The sequence below is a fragment of the Salvelinus fontinalis genome, chromosome 12 (assembly GCF_029448725.1).
Source record: "Salvelinus fontinalis isolate EN_2023a chromosome 12, ASM2944872v1, whole genome shotgun sequence".
Lineage (NCBI taxonomy): Eukaryota > Metazoa > Chordata > Actinopteri > Salmoniformes > Salmonidae > Salvelinus > Salvelinus fontinalis.
In genome coordinates, this window is record NC_074676.1 from 7,550,304 (window position 1) to 7,570,016 (window position 19,713).

Genomic DNA, 19,713 nt, shown 5'->3' on the forward strand with positions numbered 1-19,713 from the left:
ATCTCATCTCAGTACCTAATGGCAGTCAGGCTACCTCTGACGAGCACATGGAGGGCTGTGCGGCCCCACAAAGAAATGCCACCCCTCACCATGACTGACCCATCGCCAAACCGGTCATGCTGGAGGATGTTGCAGGCAGCAGAACGTTCTCCACGGCGTCTCCAGACTCTGTCACGTCTGTCACATGTGCTCATGTGCTCAGTGTGAACCTGCTTTCATCTGTGAAGAGCACAGGGCGCCAGTGGCAAATTTGCCAATCTTGGTGTTCTCTGGCAAATGCCAAACGTCCTGCAAGGTGTTGGGCTGTAAGCACAACCCCCACCTGTGGACGTTGGGCCCTCATACCACCCTCATGGAGTCTGTTTCTGACCGTTTGAGCAGACACATGCACATTTGTGGCCTGCTGGAGGTCATTTTGCAGGGCTCTACTAGTGCTCCTCCTTGCACAAAGGCGGAGGTAGTGGTCCTGCTGCTGGGTTGTTGCCATCCTACGGCCTCCTCCACGTCTCCTGATGTACAGGCCTGTCTCCTGGTAGCGCCTCCATGCTCTGGACACTACGCTGACAGACACAGCAAACCTTTTTACCACAGCTCGCATTGATGTGCCATCCTGGATGAACTGCACTACCTTAGCCACTTGTGTGGGTTGTAGACTCCGTCTCATGCTACCACTAGAGTGAGAGCACCGCCAGCATTCAAAAGTGACCAAAACATCAGCCAGGAAGCATAGGAATTCAGCAGTGGTCTGTGGTCACCACCTGCAGAATCACTCCTTTTTTGGGGGTGTCTTGCTAATTGCCTATAATTTCCACCTTTTATCTATTCCATTTGCACAACAGCATGTGAAATTTATTGTCAATCAGTGTTGCTTCCTAAGTGGACAGTTTGATTTCACAGAAGTGTGATTGGCTTGGAGTTACATTGTGTTTAAGTGTTCCCTTTATTTTTTTGAGCAGTGTATATTTCCTTTGCTCTAGAAAGTATACTTTATTTCCTTCTAACACTTTTTATATAATGATCAGCAAATACAACACTGCATATTTGGATAAGTGTACTTTATTCATATCATCATATACTGTATATGTCTGTTTTCATTTATACAATAATACAGTAAACAGTAGAGTGTTGCCTAGCTTTCGCCTGGGTCACAATTACGTTTACTTTTGGCACCCAGACTAACTTCCTGGAACACATAAACACAGAATTCCTCAATTCAAATTCTAACATTAGAAATATGGAATTCTATTTCGATGGTGGGAGACTAAACTGAACACCACTGTTCAGAGCACAGCTCCTTTCAACCAAAATAAGCTAAAGAGCATATCAGAACTGATACCATAACATATTTAGGGCTCTTTTACTGAACCATTATTTTACCAGGCAAGTTGACTGAGAACACATTCTTATTTAGAGCAACGACCTGGGGAATAGTTACAGGGGAGAGGAATGAGCCAATTGGAAGCTGGAGATGATGGTATGAGGACCAGATTGGGACTTTAGCCAGGACATCAGGATTAACACCTCTACTCTTACGATAAGTGCCATGGGATCTTTAGTGACCACAGAGAGGCAGGACACTCGTTTACATCCCATCCGAAAGACGGCACCTTACACAGGGCAATGTCGCCAATCACTGCCCCCCCCTGGGGCATTGAGATATTTTGTTAGACCAGAGGAAAGAGTACCTTACCTACTGTTCACCTAACACTTTTTTTGTACTATTGGTTAGTAAGGACTGCACCTGTTGTATTCGGCGCACATGACAAAGACACTTTGATTTGACCTTCTACTAGCCTCTTCACCACCACTTCCAGCAGCATCTGGTCTCACATCCAATACCAACTCTGCTTAGTTTAAGAGGCAAGCCAGCAGTGGGATGCATTGTGGTATGCTGCTCACTCTTGCTCTCTTCACCATGGACTGCAGGGCTGTTGAGGCTCCATGGAAAGACATTCAAAATAGCACCCTATTCCCTATATAGTGAACTACAGTGTATTCAGATCCCTTGACCCCAGATTTTCTCCCACCAACAATCTACACACAATACCCTATAATGACAAAGTGAAAACAGCATTTTAGAAATGTCAGCAAATGTATAAACATTTTTTTTATTTTTATATTTGCAATGAGACTTGAAATTGAGCTCAGGTACATCCTGTTTCTACAACTTAATTGGAGTCCACCTGTGGTAAATTCAATTGCTTGGACATGATTTGGAAAGGCACACACCTGTCTATATAAGGTCTTACAGATGACAGTGCATGTCAGAGCAAAAACAAAGCAATCGGGTAGAAGGAATTGTCCGTAGACCTCCGAGATAGATCTGTGCCTCGACACAATCCTGGGGAAGGGTACCAAAACATTTCTGCAGCATTGAAGGTCCCCAAGAACACAGTGGCCATCATCATTCTTAAATGGAAGAAGCTTGGAACCACCAAGACTCTTCCTAGAGCAAAACTGAGCAATCGGGGGAGAAGGCCCTTGTTCAGGGAGGTGACCAAGAACCCGATGGTCACTCTGACAGAGCTCCAGAGTTCATCTGTGGAGATGGGTGAACCTTCCAGAAGGACAACCATCTCTGCAGCACTCCACCAATCAGGCCTTTATGGTAGAGTGGCCAGATGGAAGCCAATCTCAGTAAAAGGCACATAACAGGTTGCTTGGAGTTTGCTGAAAGGCACCTAAAGGACTCTGACCATGAGAAACAAGATTATCTGGTCTAATGAAAGCAAGATTGAACTCTTTGGCCTGAATGCCAAGGGTCACGTCTGGAAGAGGCCTGGCACCATCTCTACAGTGAGGCATGGTGGTGACAGCAGCATGCTGTGGGGATGTTTTTCAGCTGCAGGGACTGGGAGCCTAGTCAGGATCGAGGGAAAGGCAAAGTACAGAGAGATCCTTGATGAAAACCTGCTCAAGATTTCTCAGGACTTCAGACTGGGGCGAAGGTTCACCTTCCAACCTGAACAACGACCCTAAGCACACAGCCAAGACAACACAGGAGTGGCTTCGGAACAAGTCTCTGAATGACCTTGAGTGGCCCACCCGGAACCAGGACTTGAACCCGATCGAACATCTCTGGAGAGACCTGAAAAAAGCTGTGCAGCGACGCTTCCCATCCAACCTGACAGAGCTTGAGAGGATCCGCAGAGAAGAATATGAGAAACTCGCCAAATACAGGTGTGCCAAGCTTGAAGAGTCATACCCAAGAAGAGTCAATGCTGTAATCGCTGCAAAAGGTGCTTCAGCAAAGTACTGAGTGGGGTCTGTGTAAAGGGTCAATACTTATGTAAATGTTATGTCAGTTTTCTTGTTTTGTATGCATTTTGTATAAAAATCTGTTTTTGCTTTGTCATTATGGGGCATTGTGTGTCGATTTGATAAAATCTATTTAATACATTTTAAAATAAGGCTGTAATGTAACAAATTGTGAAAGTCAAGGGGTCTGAATACTTTCCAAGTGGACTGTAAATAGGGAATAGGGTGCTATTTGGGACGCAGCCCCATATCTGTGTTCATAGGCTCTCAGACAGACAAGAACATGGGTGATGCCACCACATTTCTGTTCACAGCTTAAACCATGTTTCAACTCATCGCAATATTCATACAATATGTAAAACACCTGCAAAACTTCTGAAGTTAACTCTTTAAAAGCTTACATGATTGTTTTGTGGCAATTTTTTTACATTTTTCATTGTGGCGAGGGGGATGAAAAAGAATACTCTTGTACCTTTAACAAAACAACACTTACTCACACCAAGCAGTTTCAGCTTCTCATGCTGAAACTGTCACTTTTGCTGAGAACTATATGAACACCAATGTGTTTTTATTTTTTACCTACACTCCATTTTGCATAATAAAAACACTCTTCTAACAGAAAAGTCCAAGAGGACAATTTCCCAAATACACTTGGTGAAATAAACAGGTTTTACCATTTGACCCGTTTCCTATAAAGAGTACAACAGCTAAAACATTACATGCAGGCAGGATTGTCTAAATGAATGCAAACTGGAGGTTAATGCATTTTTCTGTCACATGTTATTTAGTGTAGAATTGCGTTATAAGAGCTTGGTGTTGTGGAGTATAAGTGTCCAAAGGAATAAGGTTATTGCTCTGACTGTGTCCTGATATTTAATATGGCTTCCACTTAGGCTTAGGGTCCATTTTGTTTGGACGAGTATCAAAATTGTGTATTGAAATGAGGGTAATGGGTTAACATATAAGGGCCACAATGACAACACAAGTAACACGTTGTTTCCATTGGTGTGAGATCATTACAACCAGTTGGGCAATGATTCAACACTCTCTAGGTATGGTCCACAACACTTTCTATCCCATTGGTTCATGGACACTGAGAGACAACCAACAACTATCAATGAGATGGGGTTCTTGGTCTCAGGTCCTCCATGTTGCTGTTTTTTTTCAACGGTTTGCCTCAACTCTTAGTAGTCTCCTGATGAGTTGGTGAAATGTCATACACAACATTTTGGGTATAATAGAATGATGGCCATGACTGCGGACCCAACTTTTAATCAGACTAATCTTCCTAATTATGCTGCAATATCTTAGCCTGAGTTGCTGAGTACCACACGATTTGATAGACAGTGGACAAACTGCTAGAGACTGTCCTCACAGATCATATCACTTTTCTAAAAAATGGTGAATTTTAGAGTCTGGTCCTCTCCAAACTTTGCTATATTCTGGCTTTTGACGTGCGTGTTAAGAAAATGTTCTAATATTGTTACCTGAGAAATAAACGTTTTAGCTCACTTTCTGTATAGGTTACTGAAGGTTATTTGGAACACAATTCATTAGGGTACTTGGTTACTGGATTGACAAGTATATTGTTCAAGTAAAAATGTTTTTTTTGGCTCAAGGTCAATTCATAGCTTTGAACCACTTCAACACATTATTAAACTGTACAGCTGTGTACATGCAACATACATAATATGCCTTATGGGTGGTTAGGCTGCAATATACCAGAGCGGAGTTCTAATGTAATTGCAGAATCTGATGCAAAACTGGTTTACTTGAGGCTAGACCACCTCTTTCTTGTGCATTGAGGGCATAGAAAAACCTTGTGTTATCAGATCCTCAATGTCTGATCTAAATCAACATGGATATGTACGATTTTCCCTTGATCTAACATTGATTGCTACAGGGACAATCATTTTTACTGTATATAATGGGATAAATGAAAGTTAGTCAAAGTAGCATTTTTTTTTTTTTACATTTACAACTCTAACAAAGGCCTTTCATACAACCCATTCATAAGCAAGAAACAACACCATCACACACTCTATGGCTGTCTTAATATAGATAACGCATGTGTTTATAGATTCCAGTGTGCTGTTTAAGTAGGCTTTATGCATTGCAGAATAATGGGTTATGTAGTCTTTATAAACCACCCTCGTAGACTTTTTCCTGCTCATTTAGTATGTCTATAGATGAGCTGAATCACTGACAGTTTTTTTCTCTCCAACTGCAGCAATATTAAGCTGTCAGCAATCTGAGTAAATAAATAAATTCATCACACAACCTCATCCCTTCCATACGTACATGGACCAAAAAACATCAAATAAAACAGATGGTTAAATTTGAGAGTATTTCTAGCTAACTCATTTCAAAATAGATTCTCAGGGAATGTCCAATGGAAACCAAAATGGATAAGGAGGTGGAGTGGAATGGTGCTGAGAGGTTGAGGAAAGTGAGGGCGACTAGAGGTAGTCATTTATGCTTCAGTCCTAATGAAAGAAAGCCATTTATAGGTGTTTTGTTCTATGCTGCGTTCTGGAGTAGAACCAGTGTCCACGCTCCAGCCGAACCCACAGAAAGTGCAAACGGGGGAGTGCTTGTGAAACCAACTTTGTCCCGTGAAGTTCACTGTTTTCACCGCTGTCTCCAGATGTTTCCATGAGAATCACACTCTCCTTTTTCAGCTTCATTTGATGACATTTGATAGTAGATGACAGGTTAATATATTCTCGCTAGAACAACTCCCAGCTTATTGCAGGAGTGATAAGACGGAGCACGTTTTTGTGTGCCATTATCTGGTTCTGGTATGAGAAGGCTGTCTGTTTCTGGACAGGAAAGAAGCAAGTCTTTCACCGTAGGAAATGCAGTTTTATGTTTGCTCGCTCTTTCTTAGATGACTCCTCTGTACACCTAAGAGAGAGAGAGAAAGAAGTGGATGTACAGTAAATTAGTGTTAATCTTTACATACAGCGAACTAAGAATAATTATCCTAGTTCCATACTCTTTATTGTCAAGCCATAAATGTCAGGAGTTGCCTAAGACGGTTTTTCATTTCTGAGGTCACATATTGATATGAAAAATCTCACCAATTTCCAAGGCTTGAACAATTACACTGTCTCAATGATGTTCAATCTGTTCCTGTAATGGACAAAACATGTACCATAAATCTATTGATATATGTAGATACAAATTCACCTCACCACAAAACTACTAAATTATTTTGGCACACGCAAACCTGTCAGATATTAAGTTTAGTGAATTGATAGATTCAATTAAACAGATGAGTGAATGTCTTTACTTTTCAGAAATGTCGTCGAGTGGAGGTGCCAAACTCTCTTCTGTTCCTGTGAAGAGGCCTCCTTCCACTGATTTCAGTTCATCTGATTGATGTTGGTTGCTCCTGGATTTCACCTGTTAGATAAGAGAAATACTTTGTTAAAGGCCCAGTGCATTCAACAACTTAATTTCCTGTGTTGTATATGTATTTCCACACTGAGGTTGGAATAATACTGTGCAATTGTGATAGTTGTTTGAAAAGACCATCTGAAATGTCTACTTGTTATGGTGGGATGTAGTTTTGGCCTGCCTGGTGACATCGCTATGCTTTAAATTAGTTAATAAACTGATAAGAGTTCCAAACCTCTCTGCCAACAACAGATAGTTTTCAGTTTCCCCCTCCCAGACAGTCCTAGCTAAATTCTTGCTTGAGAAATTACTCTTTGCTAAAAAGCAATTTTTGTTTATTTGTTACAATTTTCATTTAAAACAATCACAGTAACGTACTTAACTTCTTATGGCTGGGGGCAGTATTGAGTAGCTTGGATGAATAAGGTGCCCAGAGTAAACTGGCTTCTACTCAGGGCCAGAAGCTAAGATATGCATATTATTAGAAGATTTGGATAGAAAACACTGAGGTTTCTAAAACTGTTTGAATGATGTCTGTGAGTAGAACTCAGAACTCATATGGCAGGCAAAAACCTGAGAAAAAATCCAACCAGGAAGTGGGACATCCTGAGGTTTGTAGGTTTTCAAGTCTTTGCCTATCCAATATACAGTGTCTGAGGTCATATTGCACTTCCTAAGGCTTCCACTAGATGTCAACAGTCTTTAGAACCTTGTTTCAGGCTTCTAATGTGAAGGATTAGAGAATAAGAGCTGATTGAGTAAGACGTCTGGCAGAATGCCATGAGCTCAGTCAGTCGTGCACCCGTGAGAGGTAGCTGCGTTCCTTTTCCTTTCTAAAGACAAAGGAATTCTCTGGTTGAAACATTTTTTATTTATTTTTTATTTCACCTTTATTTAACCAGGTAGGCAAATTGAGAACACGTTCTCATTTACAATTGCGACCTGGCCAAGATAAAGCAAAGCAGTTCGATACATACAACAACACATAGTTACACATGGAGTAGAACAAACATACAGTCAATAATACAGTGAAAAAATAAGTCTATATACAATGTGAGCAAGTGAGGTGAGATAAGGGAGGTGAAGGCAAACAAAATATATATAAAAATAAATACAAATATAAAAAGGCCATGGTGGCGAAGTAAATACAATATAGCAAGTAAAAAAAACACTGGAATGGTTGGTTTGCAGTGGAAGAAAGTGCAAAGTAGAGATAGAAATAATGGGGTGCAAAGGAGCAAAAATAAATAAATGAATACAGTAGGTAAAGAGGTAGTTGTTTGGGCTAAATTATAGATGGGCTATGTACAGGTGCAGTAATCTATGAGCTGCTCTGACAGCTGGTGCTTAAAGCTAGTGAGGGAGATAAGTGTTTCCAATTTCAGAGATTTTTGTAGTTCGTTCCAGTCATTGGCAGCAGAGAACTGGAAGGAGAGGCGGCCAAAGGAAGAATTGGTTTTGGGGGTGACCAGAGAGATATACCTGCTGGAGCGCGTGCTAAAGGTAGGTGCTGCTATGGTGACCAGCGAGCTGAGATAAGGGGGGACTTTACCTAGCAGGGTCTTGTAGATGACCTGGAGCCAGTGGGTTTGGCGACGAGTATGAAGCGAGGGCCAGCCAACGAGAGTGTACAGGTCGCAGTGGTGGGTAGTGTAAGGGGCTTTGGTGACAAAACGGATGGCACTGTGATAGACTGCATCCAATTTATTGAGTAGGGTTTTGGAGGCTATTTTGTAAATGACATCACCGAAGTCGAGGATTGGTAGGATGGTCAGTTTTACAAGGGTATGTTTGGCAGCATGAGTGAAGGATGCTTTGTTGCGGAATAGGAAGCCAATTCTAGATTTAACTTTGGATTGGAGATGTTTGATGCGAGTCTGGAAGGAGAGTTTACAGTCTAACCAGACACCTAGGTATTTGTAGTTGTCCACATATTCTAAGTCAAAGCCGTCTAGAGTAGTGATGTTGGACAGGCGGGCAGGTGCAGGCAGCGATCGGTTGAAGAGCATGCATTTAGTTTTACTTGTATTTAAGAGCAATTGGAGGCCACGGAAGGAGAGTTGTATGGCATTGAAGCTCGCCTGGAGGGTTGTTAACACAGTGTCAAAAGAAGGGCCAGAAGTATACAGAATAGTGTCGTCTGCGTAGAGGTGGATCAGAGACTCACCAGCAGCAAGAGCGACATCATTGATGTATACAGAAAAGAGAGTCGGTCCATGAATTGAACCCTGTGGCACCCCCATAGAGACTGCCAGAGGCCCGGACAACAGACCCTCCGATTTGACACACTGAACTCGATCAGAGAAGTAGTTGGTGAACCAGGCGAGGCAATCATTAGAGAAACCAAGGCTGTCGAGTCTGCCGATGAGGATGTGGTGATTGACAGAGTCAAAAGCCTTGGCCAGGTCAATGAATACGGCTGCACAGTATTGTTTCCTATCGATGGCGGTTAAGATATCGTTTATGACCTTGAGCGTGGCTGAGGTGCACCCATGACCAGCTCTGAAACCAGATTGCATAGCGGAGAAGGTATGGTGGGATTCGAAAAGGTCGGTAATCTGTTTGTTAACTTGGCTTTCGAAGACCTTAGAAAGGCAGGGTAGGATAGATATGGGTCTGTAGCTGTTTGGGTCAAGAGTGTCCCCCCCTTTGAAGAGGGGGACAACCGCAGCTGCTTTCCAATCTTTGGGAATCTCAGACGACACGAAAGAGAGGTTGAAAAGGCTAGTAATAGGGGTGGCAACAATTTCAGCAGATAGTTTTAGAAAGAAAGGGTCCAGATTATCTAGCCCGGCTGATTTGTAAGGGTCCAGATTTTGCAGCTCTTTCAGAACATCAGCTGACTGTATTTGGGAGAAAGAGAAATGGGGAAGGCTTTGGCGAGTTGCTGTGGGGGGTGCAGTGCTGTTGACCGGGGTAGGGGTAGCCAGGTGGAAAGCATGACCAGCCATAGAAAAATGCTTATTGAAATTCTCAATTATAGTGGATTTGTCGGTGGTGACAGTGTTTCCTATCTTCAGTGCAGTTGGAAGCTGGGAGGAGGTGTTCTTATTCTCCATGGACTTTACAGTGTCCCAGAACTTTTTGAGTTTGTGTTGCAGGAAGCAAATTTCTGCTTGAAAAAGCTAGCCTTGGCTTTTCTAACTGCCTGTGTATATTGGTTCCTAGCTTCCCTGAAAAGTTGCATATCACGGGGGCTGTTCGATGCTAATGCAGAACACCATAGGATGTTTTTCTGTTGGTTAAGGGCAGTCAGTTCAGGAGAGAACCAAGGGCTATATCTGTTCCTGGTTCTAAATTTCTTGAATGGGGCATGCTTATTCAAGATGGTGAGGAAGGTATTTAAAAAAAATATCCAGGCATCCTCTACTGACGGGATAAGATCAATATCCTTCCAGGATACCTCGGCCAGGTCGATTAGAAAGGCCTGCTCGCTGAAGTGTTTCAGGGAGCGTTTGACAGTGATGAGTGGAGGTCGTTTGACCGCTGACCCATTACGGATGCAGGCAATGAGGCAGTGATCGCTGAGATCTTGGTTGAAAACAGCAGAGGTGTATTTGGAGGGCAAGTTGGTTAGGATGATATCTATGAGGGTACCCCTGTTTACGGAATTGGGGTGGTACCTGGTAGGTTCATTGATAATTTGTGTGAGATTGAGGGCATCAAGCTTAGATTGTAGGATGGCTGGGGTGTTAAGCATGTTCCAATTTAGGTCGCCTAGCAGCACGAGCTCTGAAGATAGATGGGGGGCAATCAGTTCACATATGGTGTCCAGAGCACAGCTGGGGGCAGAGGGTGGTCTATAGCAGGCGGCAACGGTGAGAGACTTGTTTTTAGAGAGGTGGATTTTTAAAAGTAGAAGTTCAAATTGTTTGGGAACAGACCTGGATAGTAAAACCAGAACTCTGCAGGCAATCTTTGCAGTAGATTGCAACACCGCCCCCTTTGGCCGTTCTATCTTGTCTGAAAATGTTATAATTAGGGATGAAAATGTCAGAATTTTTGGTGGTCTTCCTAAGCCAGGATTCAGACACGGCTAAAACATCCGGGTTGGCAGAGTGTGCTAAAGCAGTGAACAAAAACTTAGGGAGGAGGCTTCTAATGTTAACATGCATGAAATCAAGGCTATTACGGTTACAGAAGTCATCAAAAGAGAGCGCCTGGGGAATAGGAGTGGAGCTAGGTACTGCAGGGCCTGGGTTCACCTCTACATCACCAGAGGAACAGAGGAGGAGTAGGATAAGGGTACGGCTAAAAGCTATGAGAATTGGTCGTCTAGAACGTCTAGAACAGAGAGTAAAAGGAAGTTTCTGGGGGCGATAAAATAGCTTCAAGGAATAATGTACAGACAGAGGTATGGCAGGATGTGAATACAGTGGAGGTAAACCTAGGTATTGAGTGATGATGAGAGAGATATTGTCTCTAGAAACATCATTGAAACCAGGTGATGTCATCGCATATGTGGGTGGTGGAACTGAAAGGTTGGATATGGTATAGTGAACAGGGCTAGAGGCTCTACAGTGAAATAAGCCAATAAACACTAAACAGAACAGCAATGGACAAGGCATATTTACATTAAGGAGAAGCATGCTTAATCGAGTGATCATAAGGGTCCAGTGAGTAGAGGTTGGTTGGGGTCACGGCGATCCAGACAGCTTCCCGGGTAGATGGCTATCGGTAGCAAGATAGCATAGGATGGAAGTCTATTTTTTTTTAGACACCTCGTGCGTTTCCGTCGGTAGATTAGTGGGGTTCCGTGTAGTAGAGGGGATCAATCCAATTGGCAAAATAGATATAGTGACCCAAGAAAAATTGTCCGATATACTTATTCAGATAGCAGCCGATAAGACAGCTAACGATTAGCGGGCCCCAGATGAGCGTTCAGGTAACTTTGCGACGGAGGTGCCAGTTGGATAACTCCCTCGGGCAGATAATGTCGGCAGTCAGTCGTGAAGGCCCGATGGGGCTCCGCATCTGCAGCAACAACAAAACAAAACAAAAAAAACAAAAAACGGGTCCGGATAGGTGACTGTAGCCCAGGAATGGCTGATGGAACTCCTTAGCTGGCTAGCTTCGGAATAATTTAACTTTGCTCCGGGATCAACGTAAGCCAATAGTCACACGGTTTGCAGCTAGCTAGCTAGCTAAACGTCCAGAGCCTGCAGCTGAAATCCGGGGACACTGAGAAAAATAGGCCCGGTATGCTCCGGTCCGAGTCGCGTTGCACAAAAGTGCCGATAGATTATCGAGCTAAAGGAATAGCTGAAGACCACAAAACGTGGGCAGCTGAAACTCCAACGCTAGCCAGAAAACCGGCTAACTTCTGGGCAGCTTCAGATCAGCTACTGGCTAGCTTCTAGTTAGCTTCTGGGTAGCTTCCGGTTCGCTTCTGGTTAGCCTCTGGCTAGCTACCACTGTGGATTTTCAGATTTGAGGTAAATAATACTTTTTTTGTAATTGGTGAGGCGGGTTGCAGGAAAGCTTTTGTAGTTGAGTTCTTGGATAATAAAATATATAAAGATATGCGAAGAAAGGTGTAAATATATATGTATACAGGACACGACAATACGAGGACAAAAAAGACGGCAGAACTGCTAAGCCATCTTGGAATATCTTATCTTCTTGTTCTTCTTATCTTCTTCTTCCATCTTGGAATATATTATTGAAGATGTATGTTAAAAACATCCTAAAGATCGATTCTATACATCGTTTGACATGTTTCTACAAACTGTAATGGAATTTTTTTACTTTTCGTCTGGCCTGCGCATCGTGAATTTGGATTTGTGAACTAAACGCGCGAACAAAAAGGAGGTATTTAGACATAAATTATGGACTTAATCGAACAAAACAAACATTTATTGTGGAACTGGGATTCCTGGGAGTGCATTCTGATGAAGATCATCAAAGGTAAGTGAATATTTATAATGCTATTTCTGATTTCTGTTGACTCCACAACATGGCGGGTATCTGTATGGCTTGTTTTGGTCTCTGAGTGCTGTACTCAGATTATAGCATGGTGTGCTTTTTCGAAATCTGACACAGCGGTTGTATTAAGGAGAAGTTTATCTAAAGTTCCATGCATATCACTTGTATCTTTTATCAATGTTTATTATGAGTATTTCTGTAAATTGATGTGGCTCTCTGCAAAATCACCGGATGTTTTGGAAGCAAAACATTACTGAGATTTTTGGATTTAAATATGAACTTTATCAAACAAAACATACATGTATTGTGTATCATGACGTCCTATGAGTGTCATCTGGTGAAGATCATCAAAGGTTAGTGATTCATTTTATCTCTATTTCTGCTTTTTGTGACTCCTCTCTTTGGCTGGAAAAATGGCTGTGTTTTTCTGTGACTAGGTGCTGGCCTAACAAAATCGCATGGTATGCTTTCGTCGTAAAGACCTTTTGAAATCGGACACTGTGTTGGGATTAACAACAAGTTTATCTTTACAATTGTGTAAAATACTTGTATGTTTGAGGAATTTTAATTATGAGATTTCTGTTGTTTGAATTTGGCGCCCTGCACTTTCACTGGCTGTTGTCACATCGATCCCGTTAACGGGATATCAGCCGTAAGAAGTTAATTGTTACCCAGAAATGATTTCATATTTAAAAAGGCTGCGTTGGCTCTTAAGACACCAAGGAAACCCATGTTAACCCACAAACAAAGTTAAATTCAAAAGAGAAATCAAAGTAGCAGCTACTGGGAAAGAAACACCCAGACAGTCACAGACAAAAACCATCAAAGACCAAAAAATGTACTTGCAATCAAAGAGATTGACAATTGCCAACAGTCAGGTTTTAAGTTGCAGGTCTTTAGTGTCAAAGAACAGCTCACCTTCCACACAAACAGAAACACGATGGCTGCAATAGGAATTACAAGTAGTGACAGGAGGCTTCTCTCCACTACTTCTGGCAGGAACCTCAGAGGCTCTTTCCCTGTAGGGACAGAAATGTTTCTAGTCTGTAAGATTATCGAAAAGGTGCAAGCAAAGAAATCATACGAAATCGGACAATTCAAACCATTTGTATTTGAAAGCTGGCAAATAATTGTAATATATATATATATATATATATATATATATATATATATATATATTATTTTTTAAATATATTTTTTAAAATTTTATTTCACCTTTATTTAACCAGGTAGGCCAGTTGAGAACAAGTTCTCATTTACAACTGCGACCTGGCCAAGATAAAGCAAAGCAGTGCGGCAAAAACAACAACACAGAGTTACACATGGGATAAACAAACATACAGTCAAGAACACAAAAGAAAAATCTGTGTACAGTGTGTGCAAATGAAGTAAGGAGGAAAGGCAATAAATAGACCATAGTAGGGAAGTAATCTACAATTTAGCAGATTAACACTGGAGTGATAGATGTGCAGATGAGGATGTGCAAGTAGAAATACTGGTGTGCAAAAGAGCAGAAAAACAAATATGGGGATGAGGTAGGTAGTTGGATGGGCTAATTACAGATGGGCTGTGTACAGCTGCAGCAATCGGTAAGCTGCTCTGACAGCTGACGCTTAAAGTTAGTGAGGGAGATATAAGTCTCCATCTTCAGTGATCTTGGCAATTCGTTCCAGTCATTGGCAGCAGAGAACTGGAAGGAAAGGCGGACGAAGGGGGTGTTGGCTTTGGGTATGACCAGTGAAATATACCTGCTGGAGAGGGTGCTATGGGTGGGTGTTGCTATGGTGACCAGTGAGCTGAGGTAAGGCAGGGCTTTACCTAGCAAAGTCTTATAGATGACCTGGAGCGAGTGGGTTTGGCAACGAATATGTAGCGAGGGCAAGCCAACGAGAGCATACGGGCCGCAGTGGTGGGTAGTATATGGGCTTTGGTGACGAAACAGATGGCACTGTTATAGACTGCATCCAATTTGCTGAGTAGAGTGTTGGAGGCTATTTTGTAAATGACATTGCCGAAGTCAAGGATCGGTAGGATAGTCAGTTTTACGATGGTATGTTTGGCAGCATGAGTGAAGGAGGCTTTGTTGTGAAATCGGAAGCCAATTCTAGATTTAACTTTGGATTGGAGATGCTTAATATGCGTCTGGAAGGAGAGTTTACAGTCTAGCCAGACACCTAGGTATTTGTAGTTATCTACATATTCTTAGCCAGAACGTCCAAAGTAGTGATGCTAGTCGGGCAGGTGGGTGCGGGCAGCGATCAGGTAAAGAGCATGCATTTAGTTTTACTAGCATTTAAAAGCAGTTGGAGGCCACGGAAGGAGTGTTGTATGGTATTGAAGCTCGTTTGGAGGTTTGTTAACACAGTGTCCAAAGAAGGGCCAGATGTATACAGAATTGTGTCGTCTGTGTAGAGGTGGATCAGAGAATCACCAGCAGCAAGAAAGACATCATTGATATATACAGAGAAAAGAGTCAGCTCGAGAATTGAACCCTGTGGCACCCCCATAAATACTGCCAGAGGTCCGGACAACAGGCCCTTTGATTTGACACACTGAACTCTATCTGAGAAGTAGTTAGTGAACCAGGTGAGGCAGTGATTAGAGAAACTAAAGCTGTTGAGTCTGCCGATAAGAGTACGATGATTGACAGAGTAGAAAGCCTTGGCCAGGTCGATGAAGACGGCTGCACAGTACTGTCTTTTATTGATGGCGGTTAAGATATCGTTTAGGACATTGAGTGTGGCTGAGGTGCACCCGTGACCAGCTCGGAAACCAGATTGCATTGCGGAGAAGGTACGGTGGGATTGGAAATGGTCGGTGATCTGTTTGTTAACTTGGCTTTCGAAGACATTAGATGGATATAGGTCTGTAACAGTTTGGGTCTAGAGTGTCTACCCCTTTGAAGAGGCGGGTGACCGCGGCCGCTTTCCAATCTTTAGGGATCTCAGACAATACGAAAGAGGTTGAACAGACTAGTAATAGGGGTTGCAACAATGGCGACGGGTAACTTTAGGAAGAGAGGGTCCAGATTGTCTAGCCCAGCTAATTTGTAGGGATCCAGATTTTGAAGCTCTTTCAGAATATCAGCTGTCTGGATTTGGGTGAAGGAGAAGCGCAGGGGCTCGGGCCAGTTGCTGCTTGGGGTGCAGAGCTGTTGGCCGAGGTTGGGGTAGCCAGGTGGAAAGCATGTCCAGCCGTAGAGAAATTATTTTTTAAATTCTCGATTATCGTGGATTTATCGGTGGTGACAGGGTTTCCTAGCCTCAGTGCAGTGGGCAGCTAGAAGGAGATGCTCTTATTCTCCACGGACTTTACAGTGTCCCAAAACTTTTTGGAATTAGTGCTACAAGATGCAAATTGCTGTTTGAAAAACCTAGCCTTTGCTTTCCGAACTGACTGTGTATATTGGTTCCTGACTTCCCTGAAAAGTTGCATATCATGGGGACTATTCGATGCTTGTGCAGTACGCCACAGGATGTTTTTGTGCTGGTCAAGGGCAGTCAAGTCTGGAGTGAACCAAGGGCTATATCTGTTCTTAGTTCTACATTTTTTGAAAGCGGCATGCTTATTTAAGATGGTGAGGAAAGCACTTTTAAAGAACAACCAGGCATCTTCTACTGACGGGATGAGGTTAATATCCTTCCAGGATACCTGGGACAGGTCGATTAGAAAGGCCTGCTTGCAGAAGTGTTTTAGGGAGCGTTTGACAGTGATGATGGGTGGTCGTTTGACTGCGGACCCATAACGGAGGCAGGCAGTGATCGCTGAGGACTATTTAGAGGGCAAGTTGGTCAGCATGATATCTGTGAGAATGCCCATGTTTACGGATTTCGGGTTGTATCTGGTAGGATCCTTGATAATTTGAGGGCATCTATCTTAGATTGTAACCTCCTCACTGACTAGAGTGCAGAGCACATGTTTTTATGCCTTTCCTGTCTCCAAAGTGCCCTTTTTATTTATTATTATTATTATTTGTCATTGTTGTTCGAAACCTACTGCCCGCAAGTCGTCGTCGCCACCTTCCATCCTATCCGTTGGTTTGGCCTGATTGATGTAAATCAATGATCAGCTGATAGCCCACCCTCCTTTCCTGATGTCAATCATGTGCTTATGAGGCACAGTAGCTAGTAAAGCTGTGTTCGAAATAGTCATACTAACCGCACTAAGAATATTATTTGTGATGTAAATTGAGTGTGTAATCATGCCGGAAACCCTATACCCACTCCAATAGATCCACAGATGACGCAATCTCAATCACACTCCACACTGCCCTCCATCGGCTGCCACCTGCCCTCCATCGAGTTCCTGCATGACTCCAGGGCGAGAAAGATCTTCGTCGACCCCTTACACTCTGATCACCCACTATTCCAATGACTCAACTCTGGCAAACTGTTCAAGTCAATCACGACCAAAACCTTGCATCACCTGAACAGCTTCTTCCCCCACACCTTGGCCCTTACCGTGGCCACCTGGTACACAATGATCTTCTCCCTCATGGACTTTCCACTCTGCAATTTTAATCCACGGACTATCCACCCTGCACTTTTATCCTACAACTGCACATTGCTCTTTGCACTTTCTTCTGCGCTCTGCCACCGATTGACTGTTACATATATATTTCCCCCATTGCTCATCATCCTGTAATTTTTTTTAAAATTCATACATCTCTACATGCATCCGTTATAGTGTTTATGGTGTATTCTGTAGTTTTTAGCTTCTGTTTTATAGTGTACATACTGTATGTGGATTGTGTAAGTTCTGTGTCTATATACACTACCAGTCAAAAGTTTTAGAACACCTACTCATTCAAGGGTTCTTCTTTATTTTTTACTATTTTCTATATTGTAGAATAATAGTTAAGACATCAAAACTATGAAATAACACATATGGAATCATGTAGTAACCAAAAAAGTGTTAAACAAATCAAAATACATTTTATTTGAGATTCTTCAAATAGCCACCCTTTGCCTTGATGACAGCTTTGCACTCTTGGCATTCTCTCAGCTTCACCTGTAATGCTTTTTCAACATTCTTGAAGGAGTTACCACATATGCTGGGCACTTGTTGGCTGCTTTTCCTTCACTTTGTGGTCAGACTCATCCCAAACCATCTCAATTTGGTTGAGGTCAGGTCATCTAATCAGCACTCCATCACTCTCCTTCTTGGTAAAATAGCCCTTACACAGCCTGGAAGTGTGTTGGGTCATTGTCCTGTACACATGCTGAGATCATCGGTTCATCCACACCGCATCTCACGAAGACACGGCGGTTGGAACCAAAAATCTCAAATTTGGACTCATCACAGCAAAGGACAAATTTCCACTGCTCATGTTTCTTGGCCAAAGCAAGTCTCTTCTTATTATGGGTGTCCTTTGGTAGTGGTTTCTTTGCAGAAATTCGACCAAGATGGCCTGATTAACACAGTCTCCTCTGAACAGTTGATGTTGAGATGTCTGTTTTTTAAAATTATTTAATTACATTTTTTTGTTGTTGTTTTTTTATTTATTTTTTAGGGTAGGATCAGCTTAATATTGTGGAAAGAATGTTGCTTCCAATGTAATTGTCTGCATCATTTCCAATCCCCCATATTTTTGGGGTAAATATATATATCCATTCACGTATGCATACATATACACATATATACATACCTACATAGACATACATACTTTTTTAAGGAATATACATTTATTGTTATTCCCCGCAAACCCTACCACCGATCCCCCAATTGGAGTAAACTGATAAACATTTCTGTTTTTACCTTCAATTTATACATCTTATACACATTTTACAGACACAGTCTACTTTACAATAGTTCTCTCTTGTTTGTTCTTAGTCCTTCCTCTATTTCTGATGTCCATTCAGTTTGATTTCCACTTGTAACTGTGCTATTTCACAAAAGCTCCGAACCTATACACATTTCACAGATCGAGTATGCCTTACATTGTTTATCTTGTCATTAGTCCCACCCTTCAGCTCCACTCAACCCTTCCCATCTATCTTCCAACATCATCCATTTCGGAATTTTATTTGCCATATATTTTTCAACTGTGCTGTGATGCTTCACAAAATAATTGAACCTTCCTATTCTCATAGCTTCTACAGATTGTAAATAAAAAAAAATTTAAATCCTAAAATAATTATTATATTATTATTGATTGATTGACTATGGCTTTCAAATCACCCAGTATTGCTATCTGTAGCGTTAATTCTAGGCAAATGTTGCAATTCTTCAGCCATTCCTGGACCTGTGACCAAAAACGAGCTACATATGGACAATACCAAAATAAATGATCTAATGACTCTGCCTCCTCACAGCAGAATCTGCAGAGCTGGGAAGATTGTATCCCCCATATATATATATAACATTCTATTAGTTGCAAGAATTTTGTATAGTAATTTAAATTGAAAAATTCAATTTTGAATCCGGCGTTGTTTTGCGTATCAATTCATAAACCATGTGCCATGGAATGGGTACATCGCAAATCTCTTCCCAAGTATTTTGCAATTTATATGTCACAGCTGTCAGTTTTTTGGTCCTTAATTGAAATTGGTATATGCTTTTATTTATCACACTTTTCTTTAACCATTTATGTTCTTTAATATAGGGCCGACATACAAGTTCCTTACTTTTTCCCCCTTCTACTTGCCTCTTCCATTTTTGTGGTAATGCTGCAATTAATTGGTTGTAATTTTGGGTAGAGCAGACATTTCCATATGTCTGTGTTAGCTGCATGTGTGACATAACTCCACCAGTCCTATTTATGACATCATTCACTAAAATTATACCTTTTTAAAATATTTCTTTGATAAATATAGTTTGTTTATCAATTACTATATTTGAATTTAACCACAATATTTGTTGTACTATTTGTTCCGTCCTTTCCGGTGGATTAAACTGAAATTGCAACCAACTTTCTAAGGCTTGTTTAAAAAATAAAGATATTTTGGAGATGATTTCCTTTTCAAACAACCGAAAGTGAGCAGGTGTAATCTGAATAAAGGGAAAAAGGCCCTTCTTGAACATAGGATGAGACATTCGTACCAATCTACTAGAGAACCAGTTTGGATTTAAGTATAACTTTTGTATGACTGATGCCTTTAGTGAGAGGTCTAATGCTTTAATATTTAA

The 19,713-nt window shown here is 41.8% G+C and overlaps 1 protein-coding gene across 1 annotated transcript in view; it reads right to left on the reverse strand.

Annotated features, from left to right (window-relative positions):
• Positions 1-1,040: 1,040 nt before the first annotated feature.
• The window catches only part of LOC129866712 (kit ligand-like), a 71,060-nt gene continuing 52,387 nt past the window's right edge, over positions 1,041-19,713 (reverse strand). Inside the window, exons 6-9 of the mRNA XM_055939543.1 lie at positions 13,504-13,604; positions 6,554-6,666; positions 6,342-6,393; positions 1,041-6,165 (exon numbers count right to left, since the gene is read on the reverse strand). Coding sequence (XP_055795518.1) covers positions 6,363-6,393; positions 6,554-6,666; positions 13,504-13,604 — 245 coding nt within the window. The 3' untranslated portion in view covers positions 1,041-6,165; positions 6,342-6,362. The remainder of the gene's footprint in view (positions 6,166-6,341; positions 6,394-6,553; positions 6,667-13,503; positions 13,605-19,713) is intronic.